General features: G+C 40.6%; 1 protein-coding gene across 1 annotated transcript; it reads right to left on the reverse strand.

The window, feature by feature from the left end:
* Positions 1-429: 429 nt before the first annotated feature.
* Positions 430-25,923, reverse strand: COPB1 (coatomer protein complex subunit beta 1). The gene is made up of 21 exons (XM_025197413.1): positions 25,764-25,923; positions 23,131-23,360; positions 22,074-22,243; positions 21,533-21,647; positions 20,121-20,213; positions 19,481-19,618; positions 16,672-16,791; positions 16,062-16,169; positions 15,827-15,973; positions 14,874-15,019; positions 13,572-13,668; positions 13,124-13,284; positions 11,925-12,045; positions 11,413-11,640; positions 11,080-11,259; positions 9,812-9,956; positions 8,094-8,213; positions 5,751-5,896; positions 4,974-5,063; positions 3,830-3,985; positions 430-753 (listed from the first exon to the last, which is right to left on the reverse strand). Exons 1-21 carry the CDS (start codon positions 25,852-25,854, stop codon positions 694-696), a joined length of 2,862 nt encoding a protein of 953 aa, XP_025053198.1. The 5' UTR covers positions 25,855-25,923; the 3' UTR covers positions 430-693.

Consider the following 25,923-nt stretch of genomic DNA (forward strand, 5'->3'; position numbering starts at 1 on the left):
CACATTGCTAAAAACAGATATAAAGGGAAAATATAAAGGGATAAAGATATAAAGGGATATATATTGCTGATTTTTTTAAAACATCTTAATGAGTCTACCCTAATTTAAATGTTTTTATTCCTTGCTGGCAAGAACTGGAATTTGACTCTAAAATGTCAAACCGCATATGCTTACTCTGTTACAGCTTTGCCAGTGTGAAGTGATTAAATTAGCAAACCAGCTGCTTAAAAGATGCAGCCTTTGATACAAGTCTCAAATTTATGTTCGTTTGGACATGTCACAGCTGCACATTAACACACTTCAGGGCTATTCATTTTCAGTAGACATGGCATGTAACAATTCCAGTTCCTTGAAGTACCAGAAAACCTTGCTACCAAAGATCTGTAATCAAATGCTACAGGGTTTATTTATAAATTAAGACAAAAAACACACTGGCATAGTTTTTTTTATTGTACTGTGAAAGAGTCAGTGTATAATAGAGACAAAGTATACATGACTTCCAGGACAGAGAAAATAAATGGAAATTTTACTCAATATTGATTTGGTGGGGGGGGCAGGACCCCTCTATAAATTATCCACTGGAATGGATTCAGCACAAGAGCTCGGCTTCTACAATTACAGAACATGGAAGAGTATAGGATGTTCTGAATAACATACCTAAACTTTAATTGTAAAAGAGCTGAAAAGACAAGTTTATAAACTTGTTTTCTTCTGAGACAGATTGATTTTATCTCCAAGACTTAGGGCCATTCCCTGTAAGAAAAAAAAAGGGGGGGGAAAAATCTTCATCACTGCAATATTTCAGAAAGCTATTGTACCGGCACTGGAATATAGCAGGGATGCTCAACCTCTGGCCCGTAGGCAAAATGTGGTCTATGGAGCCTTAGAATCTGACCCGCATGGATCAAGAAATTTGGCAGCATGAAAGCAGTGGCAGTTAATACTGCCACCCCTCCCCACTGCCAAAATACCAAGCCCCAAGCAGTGGGTTAGAGCTGGGCCACAACCCCTCTGCCAGATGAGAGCCAGGCTATGCTCTCTTCCCTCTGCGTGGCCAGGCTGGGGCCAGGCTGTGCCCCCGCCTCTCCAACAGAGTTGAACTATGCCCTACACCCCAGAACCAGGCCACTCCCCCTTCCTCCCACAAGGCCAACCTATATTCCCCTCCTTTGTGCCCTACCTAGTTGGGACCAGGCCATAGCACCCTTCCCCCACATGGCTAGATCAGGCCAGGCTGACTCCCAACCCCTTCCGCAAGCCCGGATGGGGACCCACACCACACACTACAAGTGCCAGATTGGGTCCATGGGGCAGATCTGACCTGTAGAGGGACTGGGCACTGCCCATCTGGCCGGCCAGCCAAAACGGTTGAGCACTACTGCTATACAGTAATCATGTACAGATTGGTATATAACATTTATAAAACTAATAGCATAGGTACAATATCCCATTCCATATGGAGTATGAAGAATGTGTAAAATTAACTTTTTGAAATTTCATTTGTATACAACACCTACAAGAGTACACAATTTTCAAGCAGGTTGAACAGGTTAAATGTGTAGATGCTATGTTACTGAAACAATGAACCTTACAGGAAATTGCTGATTCTGTACCCCCTCCCACAAAGACAGAAGATTCAAAAACTCTAATTCCCTTGGTTTCCCATAATTTTAAAACATACTGCCAGCGCAGCAGCTATTATTGGTTATAATCCAAGTGACAATAACTGAAGTCAGAGTGTTGAAAAACTAAATCCAGACACCAGCCTTTTCACTTCAATAACAATCTTAGAAGGTGATTAATGTTACTATGTTAACATTATATGGGCATTTGAAGGCTCTCTTAGCACTAAAAACAAGACAGAAAATTGAGTTTGGCCTGCTACTCACTCTCTAGTGAAAGTAACCTACTCCAAGTGGGCAGACTTAACTGAATGTTGCCTTATGTTAAGAGATCCTTTGTCAATACAATGAATTAAAACTATTTCTAAATTTTTCCAATGGCATCATGTAGATAAAACAGCTCCTTTGAACCTAAAAAGGCTAAAAAGCCTTTGTGATTGTAAAACTGTGCACCATTCTTCAATTTGTACCTTAGCGCCTTCATTATTCAAAGAAAGTGTCCAGTCTAAAATTCTCTTTTACCAGGAAAGAGCTCTTTTATCAGGGATCGAAATATTTCCATAATTTTCTTGAAAACTGAAGTATTTTAGTGGATTTGAGTGTAGAACAAATGGATATAGAAACTTATTTCTTTGTGAAATGAAAATTTAAATAGTTGTTTCAACTAGTAATGAAATGGATTTTGAGTGTGCAGATGGATGTGTACATATAAGATATTATAGGAAAGAGCCAGTCTCAGACCACTATAGTATTATAGTAGAGTGGTTTTCAGCCTTTTTTCATTTGCAGACCCCTAAAAAATGTCAAATGGAGGTGCAGACCCCTCTGAATTTTAAGTGTGGGTATTCACATATCTTTTGGGGGCCCCTTAGAAATAGTCTGAAGACCCCTAGGGGTTCACAAACCACAGGTTGAAAGCCACTGCTATAATACACAGCTATGTGAGATAGTCACTTGTTACAGTACCAGGTTCCACTTAAATATTGAGCTGTTTTTCTCCCCTTTGTTGTCTACCCTCCCTGTAACAGCACTATATGCAAGAAAGGGAAGCTGGAAGCTTTTCATTCAGAACAGACAGTTTTAAGAACAAATTGTGTTCTCTCCCCACCCTCTATTTCCCTACTTTTGCTTAAGTGTATAAATCTAATATTAGATATTAACATTCTACAAGTTCTACAAGTGTAGAAAGGGGAAAGAAGAAGTAAGTAGAGGTGCACCAATACATCGGTCCCATATCGGATCAGCATCGATATAAGGAAAATTGACAGTATCAGCAATAGGCAGTAATGTTGTCAATAAATGCCTCATGCATGTGCGCAGCCGCAGTCGAGCACACAGGCAGCCAGGAGCACAGCCTGGCAGTGTGGAGAGCAGCTGGGTCTGGCTGGTAAATCTGTTTTGAGGAAAGGGGCGTGGTAGAGGCAGCAGATACAGGCCCCAGCGGTGAGGGACAGTGGGACTGGAACCGAGACAGGGGCAGGGGCAGGTACTGCACAGCCAGGCCAGGGTGTGGAACAGAGCTGCGAGTGGCTCAAATCAGGGGGCACGGCTCCCTCCCACTGCTGCACGCACCGCAGGAAGGCATGGGGGCATGTGCCCCCAGATTTGCACATGGGGCGAGTGCAGGCTGCCACTGTGGACTGGGGCCAAGGGCAGCGCCAGGCTCTTCGCAGAGAGTGGGCTACGGTTAATTTTGGGATGGCTGCAGCCCACCTGGTAAGCCCCTCTCAGCACTACCACTGCTCGCCCTGAGTGTAGCCTCAGCCCAACCCCCACACCAGGAAGAGCTCAGAGCTGCCCAGCTCCCAGTGGTAGCCCACCCCCACATGCAGATCTGGGGGCGCACACCCACCTGAGGTGCACATAGCAACAGGAGCTGCGCCCCTCAATGAGGCACTCGAGGCTCCATCCCATGCACTGCCCTGGCTGTGCAGTGCTTGCCCCTGCTCCAGCCCCACTCCCTCCCTCATTGTGGGTCCCTCAATCTGCCTTCCTACCGCACCCACCGTTGGCCCATCCCCCCCAACAGACATACCAGCTGGATGGACACTGCTGTTCAAGCTGCCTGGCTGCATATCGGAAACAAGATCAGTATTGGCCAACATGGCTCGTTAAAAATCGGCCATCGGTATTGGCCCCAAAAAATCTCTATCGGTGTACCCCTAGAAGAAAGAAGAACAAACCCTTTAATAAGAAACTATGATTACCTGACTTTTTGCGCGAATTCTTATGTGGCCAGTGACAGGAGCATCTGGTCCAAGATGAATTGGCTTTTCAATACTGACATTTGCAAGTGCATCTTCTCCAAATATGGAACGTGCATACAGATTGGCAGCCATAAATCCACAGTAACCAGAAAGTGCCTACAAAGAGAATACAAATTCCTTATAAAGGTGTTTTGATTTTTATTAAAACATAACTGAGCGAGTTTGATATTTAAAAATTAGCTTTCTATCTATATAGTGTGGCACAAATATTGTAAAATTCCTGAAACTCAGGTTCTGAGAAAATAGAATTTAACAAGAAAACTAAATAGAGATTTAAACCTGAAACAATAATTTAAGCATGAGAATATCAGCACTTTTAGGCCCTGATGTAATGGTGGAAAAAGCCTTTTAGAAAGATTAATTTTGATTGAAAAAAAATCTTGTGATGAAAATTATATTTTCATTAGGTCAATAGAGCATTAGTAATTAACAAGAGCATTACAGCAACTGACATTTTCTTAACTAACTTATTCCTTAATTAAAACAGCAACTTGGCTGAAAATGATCAAATAGGTCCATTTGCATTTAGCCTTCTCTGAGCACAAATTTCAAAGCTATGAAGTGTACTCAAATCTTCAACCCTGCACACAAAAACATATACTGGATGGAGTTCTATTAAAAAAAAAGGAGACCTTGGACTACGTAAACAGTCTAAAGAATGTAAACATCTAAAAAAGGTACCTGAAAAGAATGCAAAGGAAACAGATTAAATACAACCTGCTGTCTCACACTAGGTAATTTAGCTTGAAGGTTACTATGAAATCTACATTATTCAAATAGTGCAACCAGTGGCCAAGAATTCAAGTGGGGAGGACACGTGGGGGTGCGGAAGGGGGAAGAGAGAGAGGGTGGTATAAAGTTTTGGCATTCAAATACATACATATTTGCATAATATTTGTACATCCCTTTTAAGAAGAATTTCTAAGCAAATATCAGGTATTTATACCCAAAAGCTTGCAAACAATTTTTCCAACTATTTGAGTTGGTCTAATAAAAGATATCAAATTTACTCAAAGAACCTTGTCTGCCTATGTCCTTAGACCAACACAGCTACAACCCATACTCTTGTAAGCAAATATCTCACCTTCTCTGGAGTAAGGCATTTCATGTTGGTTGACTTCAGTATGTGCTGCAAATATTCATTTAGATCAACAATGTTTGTATTAACTGTAACCTTCAGGAAAGAAAAAGAAAGAAAAATGTCATCAGAATTTATTTTAAGATTATACTGAGTTGCACATTTGGTGTGCAATCCACAGGAATCAATGGCTTACACTCTTCAGGCCTGAAAGAAGCCAAACAAAGAACTCTGAGCAACATACACAGGAAAATAGGCAAGAGACCTGATGCATTTTATTCTATCACCTTCTAGTCATTATGTACAGCAGCAGCACCTGAAGCTCTTGACCATGCTCTGGACTGGAGATAGGGTTCTACATGTTCCTTACACACAAAAAAACAACATTTAGCTTCATTAGGCTCACAAAACAAGTGAAAGGATACTGACAGGAGAATGAGTCTTTCAAAACCAATGTTCTATACATTTTACTGCTGAAGATTTTCCTTTTACAAATGAAACCAGCTATTCAAGCAAGAATAAGAAATCACTTTCTTTTGTAAGGTCTAGAAGACTACAAGAGTCCATCTGCTTACATTAAGGGCAAGCTACCTACAAAACTAAAAGGGGAAAATCTTTGAAAACTTTAAGTATATAGGAAGTTGCAATGTGTTATAGAAATACCCAGAACAGGTTTTCTTTCCTTCCCCCAGAAGCCTCACAAGTTGAGAAAATTGTTGAGATAAAGTATTAGCTTGTATCTAGTACCAATGACGATGAGATAAGCATGCTAAAAGAACTAACTTTGTTTTCCCATTCAAATTCTGCCCACATCTGTCGGAACTCCGCATCAGTACAAGAAGCTGGTTGGATGTAATCCATGATGTCAATGTGAATATCACTGAGGACGACACAGTTTCTGTCACTGGCTGCTCCAGATACATCATAAACTGCAAATAGCAAACACAACCCATACGTGTTAAACACAAATTTTGAGTGGCTACAGAATTCACAATACATAAGGGCGAGTTCTTTTGCCACTCATCAGTGTAATCAAGACCTTAAGTATGAGTCTTTGTCCTTCTCCAGAGGCTGAAACACAGAGTTGGTGCTGTTTCAAATCTCTGAACTAAGGCTGTAAAGTCCTTTGTCTTAGGTTAGTGAGGGCCAATTTTTTGGGCAAGCATACAACAAATTAGCTTCGCACCTTCCCTAATGTGCCACTCCAATCCCTTTCCCCTGCCCAACAGGCTGCCTACTTTCCATTCCCTGCTTGATCTGCTGCATGCCCTGTGCTCCCTGCCTGATCTACTGCTCTGCTTTCTGCTCCCTGCCATATCTGCTAGGCCTGTGCAAATAGGGAAGTATTCAATTTGGATTCGGCCAATTCAGAGGACAGTGATTTGATTCAGGTCACTGTCCTGAATCAATCTGGCCAAATCGGCTTCGGAGGATTCGGCGATTCGGACCGGCTGGGAAGAGGCAGGCACAGCTGGGCAGCTTCTCTGGCTTTGCCTGCCTCTCCCCAGGCAGGGTGAGCCACAGGAGAAGCCTCCATGGCTGCCCTGCCCAACCCCAGCACTTAAAAGCCTCATACTCGCTGGCTGCAGTAGCGATTGGGGCCTCTGGGCACTCGTGGCAGAGCCCCCCTGCACAGCGCAGGGTAGTGGGAATCACCCACCCCCATCTGGCACCCGCACAGGTGCAGCATGGCTCAGCAGGGAGCCACACACTGCCTGGGAGCTGGGGCTGAGCGCTGCCGGGCTCTGGCTGATGTGTGGTGCTGCCCCAGCTCGCAGACAGCACGCAGCACCCGCGCCATGGGGCAGCTGTTGTGTGGGTGCCAAGCAGGGGTGGGGGGTGATCCCCACTGTGTGGGGGGGACTCTGCCATGAGTGCTCAGAGGCCCCAATCAGCACTCCGGCAGCCAGTGAGTGCGGGCCTTCTTTATTTTTTAAAGTGCCTGGAGGCTGGGCTGGGCATGGTGCAGGGCAGGGAAGCCATGGGGTCTTCTCCCGCAGCCTCCCCCAGCTGTCTGCCTCTGCCCCTCAGGGGGAGCCATGGGGGCTATGCCCTGCTGCCGCTTGCCCAGCCAGCACAAGGTGGGGGAGCAATACAGGCATGGCTCGCTCCGGGCAGTAGTTCTGCATAGCCCCTGCTCCTTGTACTGCCACGTCCACATTAAGTGGCAGCACAGCAGAGCCTCCGCTCCCAGCTGGCATGGAAAGTGTGGGATGCGGGCACAGCTGCACTAGGAGCAGGTGCTATACCCTGCTTCCACTTGCCCTCCTCAGCCCGGAGCGAGCTGCACCCACATCCTGCCCCCACTGCCCTGGTTGGGCAAGCGGCAGCAGGACAGAGCCCCCGCTCCCAAAGCGGCTGTGCCTGCATCCCATGCCCTCCTCCCCCGAGTCCCATGCTCCCACCCCAGCTGGGCAGCTTGTCCCAGCCCCAGCCCCAATCCCTCCCTCCCCCACGCTACTTTCCTCCCCCCCTCCACTACCTTCACAGACTTACCAGCTAGAGGCAGCTGTCAGCTGCCTGTTTAGTCTATGTCCAAATCTCCGAAATCGGCTGAATCCTTTTGCGAATCGACTCGGATGCTTCAAATCGATTCAGAGCTTTTACTTAGTCTCCCGATTCAATATGGATTCAGAGATTCGGTCCCCGAATCAGGTCGAATCTCCTCCAAATTGAATCAGCCACCAAAGCTTCGCACAGCCCTAACATCTGCCACCAGGCTGCCTATAACCACTGTACTGCCTATTCCTCTCCTGGCTACCCCCCCCCCCCCCCCCCAACCACAGTCCATGACACTTGTGGCACGTGCTGCTGGTTGACCACCTCTGGTTTAGGCTATGTAGAAGCTCAAGATTTTAAATCCAGAAGTTGATTCAATCCTCATTCTGACCCCTTTATTATGGGAGTGTGTTACACCAGCGTTTGTTCCCCCTCAAAATTAGAAGTAGCATTACATTTGAAAAACAAAAATAAAACAATGTTTTTAAATTCAGCTATAAATATTCGCATATTGTACAACATTTCATTTATCTGGTAGCATGAAAGGTTCTTTAAGTAGCTCTACTTCCCTAAAAGATTAAAATACTAAACTTTTAATGAATATGCACGTGGAATTTTTTTACTTACCGATATTACCAAAAATTATTCCATTTTCTGTTGAAGCTACTTTGACATTGGCCTTAATGTTAGCAAAATCATGAGGAGCAAGTGTCAAAGGAGATGGTTTTTCCACAAGCTTTAAGTCACCTTTTCAAAAAAGAAAGGAAAAAAGGGTTACAGGCATTCCAGGGACAAAATTCAAGTAAAATTTCAAGACACAAAACTTTAAAATTTCCAGTCAAAATTCTGAAGTGTAGCCAAATTGCCTCGAAATCCATGAATTTCATTGGTTTAACATGTGTTATATTTGTTAGCTGAAGCAAAGGAAGTTTACATGTTCCAACAAAAAGTTAAAACTGTTAATTGACTTGATCAAAGCCTAGTGAAAACAAACAAAGTCTCAACTGACTTCAGTAGGTTTTAGATTAATCCCAGATAGTTTCATATTAATTTACAATCAAAGCAGGAAACAGTTAATCCTGCCACTTAACTCCACCATAACCATAACACAAAGCTCAAGCGGCCTCAAAAAAATTACAAAGTTCAATGTTCAGTACCACGTATGTTAAGCTGCCCAGACAGGTCAAAGTATCAGCTTCACTTTGAAAACTATTGCTTTAGAAAATTAAAAATCATTCTTTTAGGTTAGTCAAATGACAAGCAATTTCCTTTATTCTATCAGGGTGCTTTTTCCATTAGTGAAGTTTAAGATATTGAGAATATATCCTTAACAATGTAGTCACAAACAGCTAATCGTACTTAAACAAGCCAAAATGAACAAATGAGCTCCCCCAAAAACCCTGACCTGAAACAAACAAAAAGCCCACACCATTATCTGACCAGATCCTCAAAGATCACTAAAATATTCTGAATGTTTTATATACTACTAATACAGTCCATTGTATGAAACTAGAAAAAAAAGACATGGATATAAACTCCTACCGAGCAACCTTTATATTCAATTCAGGTAACATGTCATCCTTATTCCTTCCCCTATGCTCATTTTACCCTGAATTTGGTGCTTCTGAAAGTGATAGGACCACCTAGGGTTTTCCATACAAAGTTGTATAATGAAAACATCATGCAGCAGCAGCACCATAAAACTTTCCTTCTTACTTTGCAAACTTGTTTCAGCCCCGACTGCATAAGCAGATAAGGCAGTCTGGCTGGAAGTTAGTTACAGCTTTCCAATTCTCTATCCCAGAGACAGGGTAAAGCAGCCTCAAGGATACTCCAAAACACATGCCCTAAGGGAATGCATTTCAATCAAGCAAAACCAAAGCACAGCATACTCTGGTCATTCCTCCTACCAAAATTAAAGTACAATTCTCATGCCTGGAAACTGGAATTGGGGAGCAGGAGCCAGGTGAGCTAATGCAAAGGGGCTGATCAGACTGGAGAAACTGTAGAGTGTTGGGGGAAGATAGGCAACAAAATGTTAAGCAATTTTGCTAGCTTACATGCGAATGAAGGATGTTATTTGGTTAACATTTCATTTAAGAGCATGTGATTATATTGTCAAGTGCCAAATGAAAGTTTGTTAGCTCTATGAAAACTTCATTATTAAAAAAGCAATTTAAAACACCCTTTTAGGATGATGGCAGGGCAGACCTGATAAGCATTTGTTTATATATTTATCATCTGAAATATAATTTCTTGAACCTCAACAATGCCCACTGCCTAATTCCAGGCCTACGTTAAATATACAACAACGAATACTCTGGTTTCACTGAAATATTTCTTACCTAGTGTGGCTAGTTCTAATGTACAGTTCTGCAAAGTATCACTGGTCTGGTTCACTACAAGCACATCCAGTACAATATCATACTGGTTGACATGAACATATGCTTCTGCATAGACAGGATCTGAGAAACCTGTCAACTGAGTAACCTGTCAGAAAAAGAAGGTAATTTAATAGATGATTGTATCAATTCTGTACATGACACACACAAGGGAGATGCACATTATTAGTTTACTTGCTTTGACATAGGAAAGTGTATTTGCATTTAAAATTCTAGTCAACTAACGCCCCTGTAAAGATATCCCACCCATCAGAAGCACACACAAAAAATTGATTAATGGTATATAAAAATACATCCAACTGAACAGCAATGAAATGTTCATATTAAAAGTGTTTTCTGGGTATGCAACAGCATATCTGTAAATATGGGTATATACAATATCTAACCACAGTAGCTACCCATTACATAAATATGCATGCCAAATTGCCAAGTTATAAATTCTGCTCTTAACCAGATGCCTTTTCAAAATTGTTCATAGTTATATGTAAAAAAGCTCAAATTAGGTCACCCCTTTACAATTTTATGCTACCTGTTTCTGCATATGCATTAGTTATAAAGTTGTTAAAAATCAGTTAAAGTTCAGAATAGAAAGCAAAAATTCAAAACACTTAACTTCTAATAATCTGACAGTTTTCAAAAAGCAAAAGCATTACAAAACCAAGAAATACTAAACTAGGATTAAACTGGGAAAAAAAAAAAAAAAAAAAAACCTACTCCCTACAGAAAAAATAAAAACAAACACATCCAAATTTTATCTTGGATTTTTATTTAATGTTTATACTCCCTGCAATGAGTGGCAAACTAAGGGTAGTTACTTCTCTCAACTCTTCGTCGGTCGTGGAAAGTAGCCAAAGAAGAAACAGTGGAGCAGGGGAACAGCGTATGAGCTGTACATGTCTGAATATCTGGTGAGCTCTCCACCTATCAGGCCTCGTTTCCCTTCTCTATATTCCACCACCTGAATATTCTCCGATCTCCCCCTCTAGTCGCCACCACCTTTTCCTATTAGCACAAGACCACAAGACTAATCACCAAGCACAGAGAGAAGGGGTATCCAATTGAACAGTAAAAGTAAAAAGGCTTTTCAGCTGCCACTGAAGTCCAGTAAGGCTCCCTAGCACCCCACAAAATCCCAAATTTATGCCTGTAATACCTGATCTTTTGGGTAAGTAATAAAAATTAGAGGAATAAAATACAAAGCTACACATTACCTTATTTAGTTTGGAGGCCAAGGGATCAGCAGCTTCTTTTCTTTGTGTATTCCCCATTGCTGCTAGAAGGCTCAGCTGAAACTGGTCTTCCTTTGAGTTCATTTCATTTTTAGCTGTAAGCTGCATGAAGGAAATAGGGTCGTCTGGCTGAACCATCACATTCCTCTTCTCTGACTCTTTCTGTAGAAAGGAAGCAAGATACCTTACCTCATAAGGTATAGCAAAGTACAGAAAGCTTCATGTAGCTCCTGAGGTGTCCTTAGACATGGACTATATTCAAAATTCAAGTACGCAAGAAGGTATGATTACATACTGATATTAATAACATCTTACCTTCTGAGAAAGTTTCTCTTCTTCTAGTTTAGCTGAAAGCATGTGAGAAAGTGACTGCCTACATTCCTTGTTGAAAATATCATTCATTAGAGGAGAACATTCTGACAAAACCTTGAGACACAGGGAAATACGGTCCACATCATCATCTGTAATTGGCTTCTTTGGAAGGGAGGATTTTCCCAAATGAAGAATAGTGGCCATGAGCAACATAGCCTCAGCCACAAAAGACTAAAGAAAAGGAAGAGGTGATTAAAATCTGACTGTCCTTCAAATTACAGAAGTGTTTATGTTAGTCTTGCAACTGAACTAAAAAGTTAATCAAATTAACATTTCATTACATTATTCCAGACTTGTTGGTCACAAGTCTAACAATTTGATTTAGGGACCATCCAGTCACCTCGACTGGTTAAGTAATGAGAAAACCAGAATGATTATCGTTCTGTGCCAACAATTCATTTCAGGATCTCTCTCAGTTAGACTCTGTAAAAACATCCATAGGAAATAAAACTTACATTTTGTTTCTTCTTTTCTTGAAGAAGAGAAACATAACGTAAAGCAATCTTAGTCAAAGTTGTGGCAAGAGACGCAGCAACAAAGAAATCCCCATCCAGCAAAAATCCTCGTAATGGAGGTCTGCAAAGGTAATAGCCACAAGAGGTTGGTTAGTTGGGAAGACACTGCCTCTTATCTACATATTTTGGCATTTTCACTTCAACTCTCATATGCTTAACCAATGTAGAGGGCTTTAAAAATCCCAGAAGCTAAAGGAAAGGATTCTTTTTTCCTATTAAAAACCATTTTGAATACACAAAGACATATTTACAAGCCAATCACCCAATTTTCACATTGAAAGTGGCAAGGAAGGGGAGAATACAAAAGATATTCATCTGCACTTCTATAAAATGCTATCCACGGATTTCACAGCTGTATAAGAATACTGAATAATTACTTTTCCAAATAACCCATTGTGAGGTAGAGGAGTATAGCAGTTATGTTCTTCTACCGGAGAGATGGAATAAAGCACAATGTTCTTGTGCACTGCCAAACATTAAGTAACTGGGAATTTTGGCCAAGAAAACATAGTTAACAATGTAATTTGATAAATGCCACCGATTTGTTAGAGTTCCCAAGTGATTGGATACTCGATATCAAGTACCAAAGGATGATAACAAAAGGAAGCAAGGGAAGGGACAAGAGAGAAGGATGAAAGAACAAAATGATTGGAGGAGTATGAGAAAAAAGAGAAAAAATAATGGAAGAGAATGAGACACAGAAAGAAAACATAAAAAGTACATGTGGAGGGTGGGGGAAGAGGAGTATTTCTTTTCCTATACTCCAACTAAGATTTAGTTTATGCTACAGCCTAAACAAACTTTTCCAGGAACCACCCCTGCAAATATAGTAACTTCTATATTTTTCTGTTACATTTAGACCAAGTTTCAATAATGCAAGTCAACCCAATATTGAGGTAGCAGACAATTTACCCTTTGGAAACTGGCATAAATAAAAGTAGGTAGAAGTGGGCAATAAAGCAAATGTAATGTGATTTAAAACACAAAAAAACCCTTTCCTTAGAAAGTCCTATTTAGTAGGGAAAAAGCTTCAGAGGTCCTTTTATAGGCATAACAATTCTTGAAAAAAATGTTAGTCTCACTTTCTAGAAAACCTAGTGTCCTAGCCATTGGTAGTGAAATATAAAATGCTTAGCTACCTGTCTTCTTCCTTTTTGGCAGGTCGGGAACTACTGAGGGCGCTCTGTGTAGCATAGGTGCCCATCTCTGTCACCAGTTTCTGGACTGGACCCACCGTTACTTCCTCTTCAGGTTTCAGTTCACCAGCTTCTTTCCTTATTTCAGATTCTACAATTGGGATCTGACAGTAAATGGTAAATGAATATACTACGTAGACAAAATATAATGAAGAGTATGAAAACAGAGACTCCTTCTCTTGCAGGAAGGCGGCTTGTTTTTATTGAAATATGGCTGCATTTACAAATTTTTAAGGATGAAAGGGTCAATTACAGTGTAATAAGTTTTTTGGTTTTATTTTGTCCGTCTTAAATGCATTTTTAATCTTACTTTACATTAAAACATTAAATTACATCCAAAAATGCAGAAACAAAAGCAGAGAAGCAGCATTGACAGAAAATACAGACATACCTCTCCCAGTGATCTGCGGACTTCTGTCATCACACTTTGAATATCTTCCTTTGTGCTGCAATATTCTCCTAAAATCCACAGCGCTCCCCGGTAAATCCTAGAATAAGAAAACAAATTCAGCTACATTTCATTCACTACTGAAAATGGCACCGGGGTAATTATTGTCCCTTGTGCCCTAACGGACATTGAGGAAATACCAGATACACCAACCTTAAGAGGCTACGCTGTGCTTTTAAGTAGGTTAACAAGCTAAAGAACGCAACACGACTGATCAAGAACAACCAACCTCTTTTTGGTAGTGCTCATCTAGTTCATTTTGTTATAATTGGAATATATAAATTAAAAGAACTGGTGTTTTCTGTTAAGGATATATTATTCCTGGCTACACTTGAAGTTCAGTTCCAATACTTTCTAAATATTACCAGGAATTGTCTTTTTACAATAAAGTCAGTTGTAACATTTCTAATAAACCATTAATGTTAAAATGGGGCCAAATTTTAAACTTGCCAGCAGATCAGTCAGAAAATCTACATATCAAGATAGATTACAAATCAAAACAGGATGACTATAAAGCAGCAAACCCCATTTTTCGCTTGGTCCATTTTTCCCCCATCACCTTAATTTCAGAGGTTCCAATTTGATCTGAACTGTAGGAAAACTACAATTAAGTGATGGCTACTGCGAGGACAATAAAAAGGATGGTCTACTACAGGAAACTGATTTCTTTTGCTACTGGTGAACCTCTGCTGGTGTAATGCAAAGCTTACAGGAATTCTGAAAGTCACTATGGCATTACAGGCATTAGTAGACTATGAAATAAGTACAGAGTTTAGAATCCTGTTTGAGCAAGTTCCCTCATGACACACAATAAGTAATTTCTAGTTTCCTTTAAACATATTTAAGTGGATTAAAATTCTGTTATTGGGATCCCCTGGCAGCCATACTTTACTTTAATGGACACATCACTTTAGATTTACTCTACATTAGCAATGCTGCCTTCTAGCAAATGCAAAGTGAATACAATTAACAATTAAATCATAAGGATAAGATTAAAATGACCATTCTTTATTCAATGCAAGTATCATACTTGATTATTTTTTCATATAAATTTGGAAGGGACCTCCTCCTAAACATAAATGGATCTCCTACCGAACATATATTTAAATATAGAGAGGCTTATAGTACTTCACTAAAATTATTCACTTTCTTTTCTAATGTCTGCTTTCAGATATCTAAATAGAACAATTGTGTATAATTTGAAGCTAATGTGGATTACATTTCTTAAAAGTATTTTAAACTTACTTGACAGATTTAATGGCATGAAAGACTTCCAGCATCTTTTCAACAATAAGAGGCCGCAGATTATCAAACCGCTGAATTGCTTCACGAACAAACTCCAAGACATCAGCAGCTGCAGCTTCATTAGTATCACTCAGGAACTCCATCAACTAGGACAAAAAAGTGAACATAAGCACAAACAGAAGGAGTTCCACAATTTGAAAAAAAATGTCTAAAGCTTTGCACGAGATAGTACAGTACCAACCAACCAAAGAGCAACTGATGGAAGAAGGGCAAGAATCATAAAGCAAATTTGTATGTATTTTGTATTATAGTTCAAACTGATTGAAGACTGAAATGCCAATGCTTTCTCTGCTAATTCAGAACAATAAGATTATCTATGCATTTTTTTAATATTCACCTACTAGATATCGAAGCAAAATTCAAACAATGTTACTTTAAATACAAACAAGTGTATGGTCTAAAAATATAAGCATAATCATTACCACCGATTTACAGGGGTTTTTGAACACACATTTTTCTAGTTTGCGCTCTCCAGGAGGAAAAACGCACACACACAAAAATAAAAACTGTAGAAAAGTAATCAGAAATTAAAAGGCACCTTAAAGTTCGTTAGGTAAAAGGCTGCCACAGTCTATCCAACTGTGGGCCAAATTAATATAGCTCAACCCTAGGATGGGCTGCCACTTATGACCCCGCTGCTGCCACTTCCCTTGTGAGCAAATCCCACTGCCACCATGTGCTAAACATGCTCTTCGCTACTGAAAGCCGCTGCAGGGAAGATGGAATCTTTACGGGCCAGATCTGGCTCACAGGCCATAGGTTACTGCCCTTATTTTTAAGAAAGTCTTTACATTCAAGTGAAGAACTCTGACCCAGTTATTCTCCTGAGTGGGCAGCAAGGATTTTTGAACATATAAGATACATTACTGTAAATATAATTAAATATTATATACCACAGGAATAACATTTGCAGCCATATCTGGAAACCGAACGCTACAGGAATGCAATGTCCGAACAAGCAGCTGCCTGTATTTGTCAGTATCTTCATGTTCTGTCACATTGTTTGTTTTGATCACTTCTTTCTTCAGAACAATCACCAGCTGTAAGATAGAGCCAGTGAGTTTCAATGAATCCATATGCTTCGCTGACAAAAAACACAGGAATTAAAGCACTAAAAACAAATTTTACCTCTTCTACATTTCTGGATGACACAAGATCCAGGGCTAACTGAAGGGTTTTTTTACGCACTTCTAAGTCTGGTGTACTCAGCACTCTCAGTATGTCCATAACCAGGTCCTGAAATGAATAGATATACATTTACTTTGATTAAATACACACACACTTTAAGATTTAAAAAAAAAAGTACTAAGTCACCAAACAGCACTGCCTCCCCCTTTCACCCCTCCGCAATCTGCCATGTGCCACACACAGAGGCTGCCTGTGCCACAGTTGGTCACACTTGCCCTACAGTGCCATCTGGCCCTGCCTTCCATCTGACTTCACACTAACACAGCTAACTTCCTTTCTATTCATGGATAAAACTAAACAGTGCCTTTCCTGCAGGCTGCATCACTCAAGTTTTCAAGCAAATCAGCATTTATTACTGTTAGTTCTCAAGTGGTTAAACAGAACTAGTAGATCTAAACATGAAATGCTGCTAAGCTGCCTTCTATAAATGCATGAGAAAAGATTTTCAAAAGCATGGTTCTTTTTTTTTTTTTTTTTTTTTAATATATATAAAAAGGTAAAACAAAACCAAAAATAGGCTTTCCAAAGGGAAAACATGCAATCTGCTTACTTGTAACACTCGTTCATGAGCAGGATGCTCCTTCAGTTCAACCAAACGGTCCAAGACAATAAGCTTCACATTGTTATCACTTTCTTTAATAATCAAATCAATATAGCATTGAGCTGCTGCCTATAAAAGAATGGAAGCAATATTTCAAAAAAGAACACTCTATATTAAAAGAGAACACCAATTCCTGTGGGAAAGCCCGTCAAGAAATGCATTAAAAATATGAGCATTTGTTTTAAATAACCTGTAAAAAAAAGCTGCTGAATACTTGTTTATGACTTAATTGCTCAAATTGCCTTATCCATTAAGGTCTCATCTAATTTATACATTACCAATAGCCTTTTGCATCTTCTAAAATGCAGTTTTAGCTACTGAGTAAAGAGGCTGATCAAAAATATCCATTTTTACTTTTTAGTATAGCACCAAGTTCCAAAGGCAATGGTGAGGCAGAACGTTCAAATAAATTGCATCTGTTCTTCCAGCTCAGAAAAGTCATCTCACCAGCACTGTTTGTATTCATGCTAAAAATGTCCCAGGCTAGAAACAGGGTCTGCTTCTATGGTTCAAACAAAACATAAGCAACAGTACAGTGGTGAGGAAGCAAATCAACTTTTCAGAGTATACTTTTCTTATGTTAATAAAAAATGCAATTAAAATTCATATGGCTATGAGTATGAAGGCCTGATCTAAAAAACTCTAAACAGAAGAACTGCCATTCATGCTTTGGGTTAAACTTTATATGTACACCACGGATAATTAAACTAACCCAAAAAACAAAATTTTAGCATACCTAAATACGATTTTAAATTTCACAACTTCTAACTACAGTATTGGGTACGGCCAAATAACCACACTGGAGTAAAGAAAATTAAAAAAAAAAAAATGAAATGGTAGTTTCAAAATCAAATGGAGTATTCAGGTACTTGTGACCTGTTTCTACAACCCTGAATTTTATTGAATAAGCTTGTGTGAGAGTTTAGTGTCTACATCATATCAGATCAACAACCCTGGGTACTGCAATTGTCTGTTCATCGATAAGAGACAAATAAGAGCCAGCACTAATATACAACTGCATTAACTTTTTTTCCCCACTATATTATTCAAACCTTCCATGCTGAATTAAAACACACTTTCGTCCTGTTTCTAAAAGGATACAGGATCATAAGGAAGTCAGGCTGGAAGGGACCTCACAAGGTCATCTAGTCCAGCCCCATGGTCAAGACAGAATCATTTCTCAAGAAGCCATCCCAGCTAAGGGCCTGTTCAACTTACTCTTGAAATTTTCTAGGGATGGAGATTCCACAACTTATCTAGGTAGCTTGTTCCAATACTTGACTGCCCTCAGTCAGAAAGTTTCTCTTAATCTCCAACCCAAATTCCCTCTGCTGCAGCTTAAGGTTATTGCTCCTGTCCTGTCCCATACAGCCACAGAGAAAAGCCCACCTTCATTCTCTCTATAATCACTAAGCCTGTGAGAAGCAGCTAGCATTCGCTTCGGATTCGGCCAATTTGGGGGACAGTGATTTGATTCGGTGATTCAAATCACTGTCCCGAATCGATTCAGCTGAATCTGATTTGGAGACTCGGCTGCCGTCAAATCTCTGAACTGAACAGGCCTCAACCCCGCCCGCACTCCCGGGTCCATCAATGGCAGCCCTGCCTGGCCCCAGCACTTAAAAAAAAATAAAAAATAAAGCCCTGCACACTCCGACTCCTGCCAGGCAGGGCTGGGGGCAATCCCCATTGTCCTCTACTGCCCTGTGCTGCACAGGGGGGGGCTCTGCCACGGGGCCCCAGAAGTCCCGACAGCTGCTGCAGCATCTGGGGAGTGCAAGGGGTTTGTTTGTTTTTTTAAGTATAAACTGCCAGGACACTGGGCCTGGGCAGGGCAGCTGTGGGAGGAGGGGGGCATGGCAGCAGCTGGGAGTGCAGGCGGGGGTTGGGGTCCCCCGCATGGTCCCCTTCCCCCAACCCCCTCCCCGCCCCCTGCTTACTTGTCCAGCTCCCTGCGGTGGTGAGTGGGAACTGCCCGAATCAGCAAATCGAATCAGAGGCTTTGAATCAATTCAGACCTTTTTATTGGTGTCCCAATTCAATTCGGATTTGGAGATTTGGCCTCTGAATCAGGCCAAATCTCCTCCGAATCAAATCAGCAACTGAAAATTTGTACGGCCCTAATCATCACCCTTCGAGTATTTGAAGACTGTCATCAAATCCCACCCCTAGTCTTCTCTTCTCCAGACTAAATAAACCTAGCTCTTACAGCCTTTCATCATGTCAGCTTCCTAGGCCCCAAATCATTTCTGTCGCTCCGAGCTGAACTCTCTCCAATTTGTCCATATCCTTCTTGAAATGCAGGGCCCCAAAATGGACACAGTATGCCAGGTAAAGTTTCACCAGTGCCTAACAGAGCGGGAAAACTCTTACTGGTAAGAGTGAAAATGGCTTCATTTTTGACTACTGAGGTATTCTGATGCCCTGTTAAAACACACCAGAAAGAATGCAAATTAGCAGCAACCACTGCATACTATTCTTATGTCCACCAGCAACTGGATGGGCAACACCATTTGTTTTCTACATACCAAAAAAACAGTAAGGAGTCCTAACGTGCATTTCTGTTGACCAGTGCAAAAGGAGAGGTTGAAAAGAAAGCTGCACCCTGTCTAGCACGAACCAGTTAATGACAAAGAACTTTAACCTTTTAGACACTATAGATTCAAAATTTTCAGATTACATTACAAACCAATACTGTCAATGTAACATGCAGAAGGCTTATTAAAATGTTCAGTGGTATCATAATTCACTTCAATACCTTGATTGCTGTAGGCGCACTGGAAAGTGTAACCAACGTGCCTGCTGCTTCATATTTTACTGCAGGACTAGATGACTGCAGTAAATTATAGATACAGCGAATAAATCGAGCTCTTTCTGATGGATTAGCATGACAGACCTGAAGGAGAAAGTCAAGAGATGAAAAGCATATTAAAATAAAGTGAAAGGCTGTACCCCAATAGCCAACATCAGCCCATTTCAGATGCCAGAGAAAAACCCGGCCTATCTAGTTTAAGGATAAAAGAGCTCATCCCAGGCAAACTGGGCAATACAAAATTAGACAGTATTCAATTTCAAATTTAAAAAGTCTGTATATCCTATTGAGATGGCGCACTCAATATGTAAAAGAGTTAGAATTTCACAAGCCAGAATATTTACCAGCAGTCCAGGATACAGCAAGACAGATGCTGTATAATTTTGTTGCCTTATCAACACCACAATTAATCCATTGTTTTTAAGAGAAATTATCTCCAATTCTAGTCACAAATGAGTCATTTCCAACAGGGGCTAACTGGCCACTTAAGATACGAATTCCAGTTATGAACCATCTTACTATACCAACCTTTTAAAATGCAGTTATCAATTTTGTGTAAGAATGCACTATTTCCTTTCCCCTTTACCTTGTAAATTAGTTCAACAATAACCAACTGAAGAATGTCACCAAATGTCTGGACTTGGTCAATGCAAGTACTTAAATAATCCAAAGCTCGATCCTACAAAAATAATAATAAAAAGCTTCTCAGATAGAGCAAAGGAATCTGACAAAAATAATAATGCAAACATAAATTTTAAAATCATCATTCTACAGCTAACAAAAAGCATGAATTCAGTCTCTCTCCTTAATTCAGCCTGCAGTTTTCAAATAGCCTACAAGACAAATATAAATATATAAATACATGTTAAGAACAAATTTATCCATTTAGTCCATAAAGACCATTGATTTTACCCAATTCTTTCCTCATTTTTGTTACTGTTAAGACAAAAGAATGAAGTCAATGCATGCATCACTGAAACATTACTGCTACATAACAAGCATTCCAGTTTTTGAACAAATGAGACAGAGAAACTGCAGTCAGGCTTCAGAAGGTTATCTGTTTTTCAATTAATGATAACAGTTACAAAAACAAAACAAACAGTAGGCCATAAGCAAGTTTTCAGTTTCGCCAGACCTTCATGGGCAAAAAACAACTCTCTCTTTCTTTTTCGCTCTCTCTCTCTCTCTGGATGGCATGCACCTCCCTTCCAAACAAGCCAACTATTGCTGGCAAACGGAGATCTATTAAAGCTTTTATTAAAGCAGTAGCTAATTGCCTGTTAAGAATAAGAGGGGGATAGGGGGGAGGCGCCTGGGATGGAGTGTGGTCACCTAACGTCCCATTCTGTTGCTGGTTCTGCCTCTTGCAGGGAGCAGGATGGTGTGCAAGGTGCCCTGGACACCTGCAAGTTGTACTCTCACAGGTGTCTGGTCCTCAGCATGGCTTTGGAATCATGGTGGCACTCTCCTATGCTTGGAGCACTCTGATTGGCTGTTTCCATCAGCCAATCAGAGTGCGAATAAAGCGTTACAGACAGACAGACAAACTTAGGCTTTTATAATATTAGAAATGGCAAATATTTGAGAAGCTCAAGTCACTGGATGCCTATATCCAAATGCTTATTCATAACTTAAATTAGCTGTAAGTTTGCAGTTTTCATGCTAAAGTCTTTTATAGAGTAAAGTTCTGAAAAATTCCCAAGAACACAGATCAATGGACTCAATAAAGCTTGTTAAGAGTGAAGAAGTTTTAGACATATTACACTGTTTCCTCCAGGACTGGCAGTCCATTCCTATCATCTGACAAACTATGTTGTGGCCAACTAATGTTTATGCCTCTCTGAAACAGTCTTTAAGGCACTGCTCTGCCCTACCTCCTGCCTGTCTATACAAAAGTACCGTAATAATTTAAACCATTAACAAATCGTGCAACAGATCAATTATTTAATTGCTGTTCAAATACAGAGCCACAAGAAAATTAAAGGCAATCAATATTACCTGATCTGCGTGAATCAGCATCATGAATGCATTTCTTTTGCAGCTTGCATCTTTTTCATTCACCAAGAAATCATGGATCAGTTCAGGAGCATCAGGAATAAGATGTTCAAAGTTTCTTTTTTAAAACATTGGGAAAAAGTTAAGACATGGATATCCTCTGTTTACCTTGATTAATCAATCTTGACAAATACCCCAAACAAGCCATTCAAATAGGACGAATCTTTACTTTTTGTTCAAAACCCTATGTGCATTTATGATAAACAAGTGAATTAATGGAGGGAATATAGACATTCATATTTGCTGAATTACTACCCTGCAACCAGGCTGCAAGGCAAAGCTGACTCTGCTGGATGTTCAAATTAAAGTGCCATACAAACCACCATTACCTGTGGAACATCTTCACAGCTAGTTGAACATATGGCATATTACAATTTACTGCATGATTAACAAGCTAATCAAGTGATATATATAATGTCTGCCAGAGGCTAATAATGCCTTGGGTCTTATGTTTCCAAAGGACTGAGTGAAGTACTGTACTTACCTGTAAATTGTGTAGATTGCAAGTACTGCATTTCTGCGCACATAGCTGTGACGATGTTCCAAACATGCACGAATAGCTGGCATCAAAGGCTCTAACAATTCTGCTTCTTTCAGCTTACACAGAAAACGAAGAGTGGAGCCTCGGATAAATTCGTTAGGGTGCTGAAGATCCTAGAGTAAGAAAGTAAAGCATTAACACCTTCTGGAATATTCAGTGTTGCTATTGCACTGTTTTCCTGCTGCTGTTAATAGTCGCTCAGAATAAGCTAAAATGACTGGTGGGAAGGAGCGGGGGGGGGGGGGGGGGGAAAAAAAAAAAAAAAAAAAAAAAAAAATCATGCCCATACTCAGGAAATTCGGTGGAAATAGATAAATAAAAACATCTTTAATGAAACAACTGTCTCTTCAAACAAAGAAGAATATTTTACCAACCAACCAAAAAAAAGAACAAAACAGAACAAAAGTTAGTGTCCTTCAAGATTAAACACTCACATTTGCTCTGCCAGTGAGGTCTGCTCACACTGCCCATTGGTTAACTTATCAAACAGGCACCCTTGTCTTTTCTCCCACACTAACCTTTGCATGGGAAAAAACTCCCCAGTGATCTCCCCAAAACTAGTTTTTTGTAAATTCATTCCCAGGCAGTAATGTGCACCTTCATATACATCTCTAAACCACTAAATTGCTTGGGACACAATTATCCTAAAGATAACTTCTTTCCCTTATGATAGGCTACCTATCCTCAGAGATGTCACCAAAGGAGACAAACTGAGTCGGTCCTCATTTTTGAAATTCAACACCAGCTGGAAAGAAGATAGCACAGATATCTTCGTTTAGTCATGGTAGTGAATGAAAGTGCTGGAGTTCACTTGAGCAACTGGTTTTCTGGTTGGCAGTTTCCTTTACTCTGAACCATTCAAATACAGTGGTTATGAAGGTAAAGTAGACCATTCACTCATTATTTATGACAAATGGGTAGTTAACTTGATATTCTTCGTATATAGATTGCTCAAATGTGTCAATGATGGATCTTTATGCAAGTGAAAAAAAAGGTTTACCTTTCTATATGCATCACACACAAGGATCATTTCTTGCAACAGTCTGCCATCTGGAGTGGTTTTGGGAACTATCTCCCAAAAGACTAAAAGCAATTTCTTGATAGTATGATCTTGAAGTGGCAGTACAAAGCGTATAATGGTCATCAGAAGTCCAGGGAGTTTTTCACCATTCAGGATCATAATAATTACTTTCTTCAAGGCCTCTGTCTTGGACTTTACATCTCCTTTTTCTAGAAGAGGGATGGGAAAGAGGGGAGAGAGAAAATGAGGAGTTCTAGTCAAAAGAAAGCACAACCACCAAAAGAGGATACAGGAAACCTTCACTCCCACAAGTATTTTAATAAACCAAGGACCAATAAGATAATAATCTAACAGAAATTTCTATCCTAAATGCTAACAAACCTAAACCTCTCTCCTCAGGACAATGCCCTGTGGCATACTAATACATCTGTACTCCTAAAAGAATAGAAAAGGAGAATAGGAGAGTTATTAAATAAAGATTCAATTTCAATTTTGTTGAAATTCAGTTAATTCCACTTTACTAATTTAACAAAAATATTTTATTACTGATAAGCAGCATTTTATACCAAGATGTCACATGGTGTTACAGACCTTCTAACATTGCTCTTGTATCCTTAGTATTTCAACGATGCCAATAGCAATATAAAATGAACTACAAATAAGAAAAAATCTGGTGTTTCCAATACAGCTAATATATTACTTACCCAATCTCTCTAAGCACAAATATGTTAATAATAGAAAAACAGACTTCACAGACAGGTAGGTATACCATAATGATAAGAGCTACATCCAGACTATCATTAATCATAGAAAAATAGAGCTGGAACTTTGGAGATAATCTACTCCAATCCCCTGCTCAAAGCAGGATCATCCCTACCTAAACCCTTTCAGACAAATGCTTCTCTAACCTATATTAAAAAAATCCAAGGAGAAAGATTCCACACTGTCTCTATGTTCCCATGTTTACCCACCCTTATAATTAGCACTTTCTAACATCCAACCTAAATTTGCCTCATTACATCTTGTCCCGTTGTTTGTAGCCAAAGATAATAATGTTATCACCCTCTTTATAATAACCCTTCAGGTATTTAAAGACTTATCAAATCCCTCAAATATTCTCTTCAAACTAAATACTGCCAGTCTTCCCACTTTCTTCCCATGAGTAGTTTTCTAATTATTCCTGTCAATCTTTACTGGACTCTTTCCAATCCGAATACATCTTTCTTGAAGTTCAATGCCCAAAACACACACCTCATAGTTATGCTACAACAGTTTGGGCCTGGTATGCTGCTGGGGGTGTTGAGGGGCAGGTCAAGGCCCCCGCGGTGAGGGAGTTGCGCTGGGGCTGGGACAGGCACAGCACAGCTGGGCAGAGTGGGAGATGGAACCACAAGCAGCTCATTCAGGGGGTGTGGGTGGGGGCAGCTCCTGCTGCTGCGTGCACCCACGCAGGGAGAAAGTGGCCTGCTGCTGTGGGCTGAGGCCAGGACAGCGCTGGGCTCTGGGTGGGCAGCAGTGGCACTGGGAGGGAAGCTATGGGGGTGGCTGCAGCCACCCCAAAATTCACCATAGCCCTGGCTCCCAGCATTGCTGCTACCCGCCCTGAGCACAGCCACAGCCCAACCCCCTGCTGGGAAGAGCCCAGCGCCGCCCCAGCCCCAGCCTGCTCTCACCCTGCATGCAGATATGGGAATGCCCCCATGCCCTCCCAGGGTGTGTGCAGTGGTGGAAGCTGCCCCCCACCAACAAGCAGCTCGTGACTCTGTCCCCCACTCCACCCCAGCTGTGCAGTGCCTGCTCCAGCCTCACTCCTTCCCTCACCACGAGGGCTTTGACCTGTCCCCCCCGGCCCCACTTCCCTCACAACAGACTTACCAGCCGGACCGGACTGCTCTCCATGCCGCCCGGCTGTTCCCCTGGCTGCCTGCATGCTGCGCTGCAGCTGTGTACATGCACAGGGCATTTATCGACCACATCAGTCAAAAAAAGATGCACCTCTAGTAATTTCTCATTCATTCTGCATACCCCCTACGACCTTTCTAAGTACCCCTAAGTGTATGCATACCCCTGGTTGACAACCCCTGCCATATGTTATTGGCCTTCTTTGCAACAAGAGCACACTTAAGTGACACTCACTCACAGTCTACCATGACCCCCCAGGTCCTTTTCTACAGTACTGCAGCCTTGCTGGTCAGTCCCTAGTTCATATCTGTGCGTGATTGCATTTGTCTTTATTTAATTTTAGTCTATTAATTTTGAACCAATTCATTCTGAATCCTGATCCTATCCTTCATAGTGGTGGCAACTCTACCCAGCATGGTGTCATCTGCAAATCTGCAGTGTACTCAATTCTCATCTACCAGTGAATACCTGAATATGATTAATAAATATACTAAGGTGCTGCTAACACAAAATAGTGAGCAGAGAAACTCATCCCCAATTTCAAAGCCAACTTTTTACTTTTCAATATAATTTTTAATGCTTCATTTCTTTTAAAGTTTTATATTTTACAAAAAAAAATATTAGAGAAAAGATTAGACTATAATAAGAAAAAAAATGTCAATTCAAGGAAAACTGACTAGCTTTCCACCCATAAAATAGATTACACTTGCCTAGGTCATTTTTTAAGCTGATTTCAGATGGTGGTTCTGAATCCATGGGAACATTAATCAACGTATAGCATACATTCTCCGCAGCCGTCATTTTTCTTGGTTACAGAAGTTGTCAACAGAAGAACTATTTTTGATAAATGTCAGAGTCTAGAAAAACAAA

Source organism: Alligator sinensis, unplaced genomic scaffold, assembly GCF_000455745.1.
Source record: "Alligator sinensis unplaced genomic scaffold, ASM45574v1 scaffold502_1, whole genome shotgun sequence".
Classification (NCBI taxonomy): Eukaryota; Metazoa; Chordata; order Crocodylia; family Alligatoridae; genus Alligator; species Alligator sinensis.

Bases quoted from the DNA above. Each gene is read 5' to 3' on its own strand.
- COPB1 (XM_025197413.1), bottom strand. From the start codon at position 25,854: ATGACGGCTGCGGAGAATGTATGCTATACGTTGATTAATGTTCCCATG. The intron at 21,648-22,073 runs GTAAGTACAGTA...GTTTTAAAAAAG, and splicing joins GCAATCTACACAATTTACAG to AAACTTTGAACATCTTATTC. The intron at 9,957-11,079 runs GTAATGTGTAGC...TTTTTCTGACAG, and splicing joins TGGCCTCCAAACTAAATAAG to GTTACTCAGTTGACAGGTTT.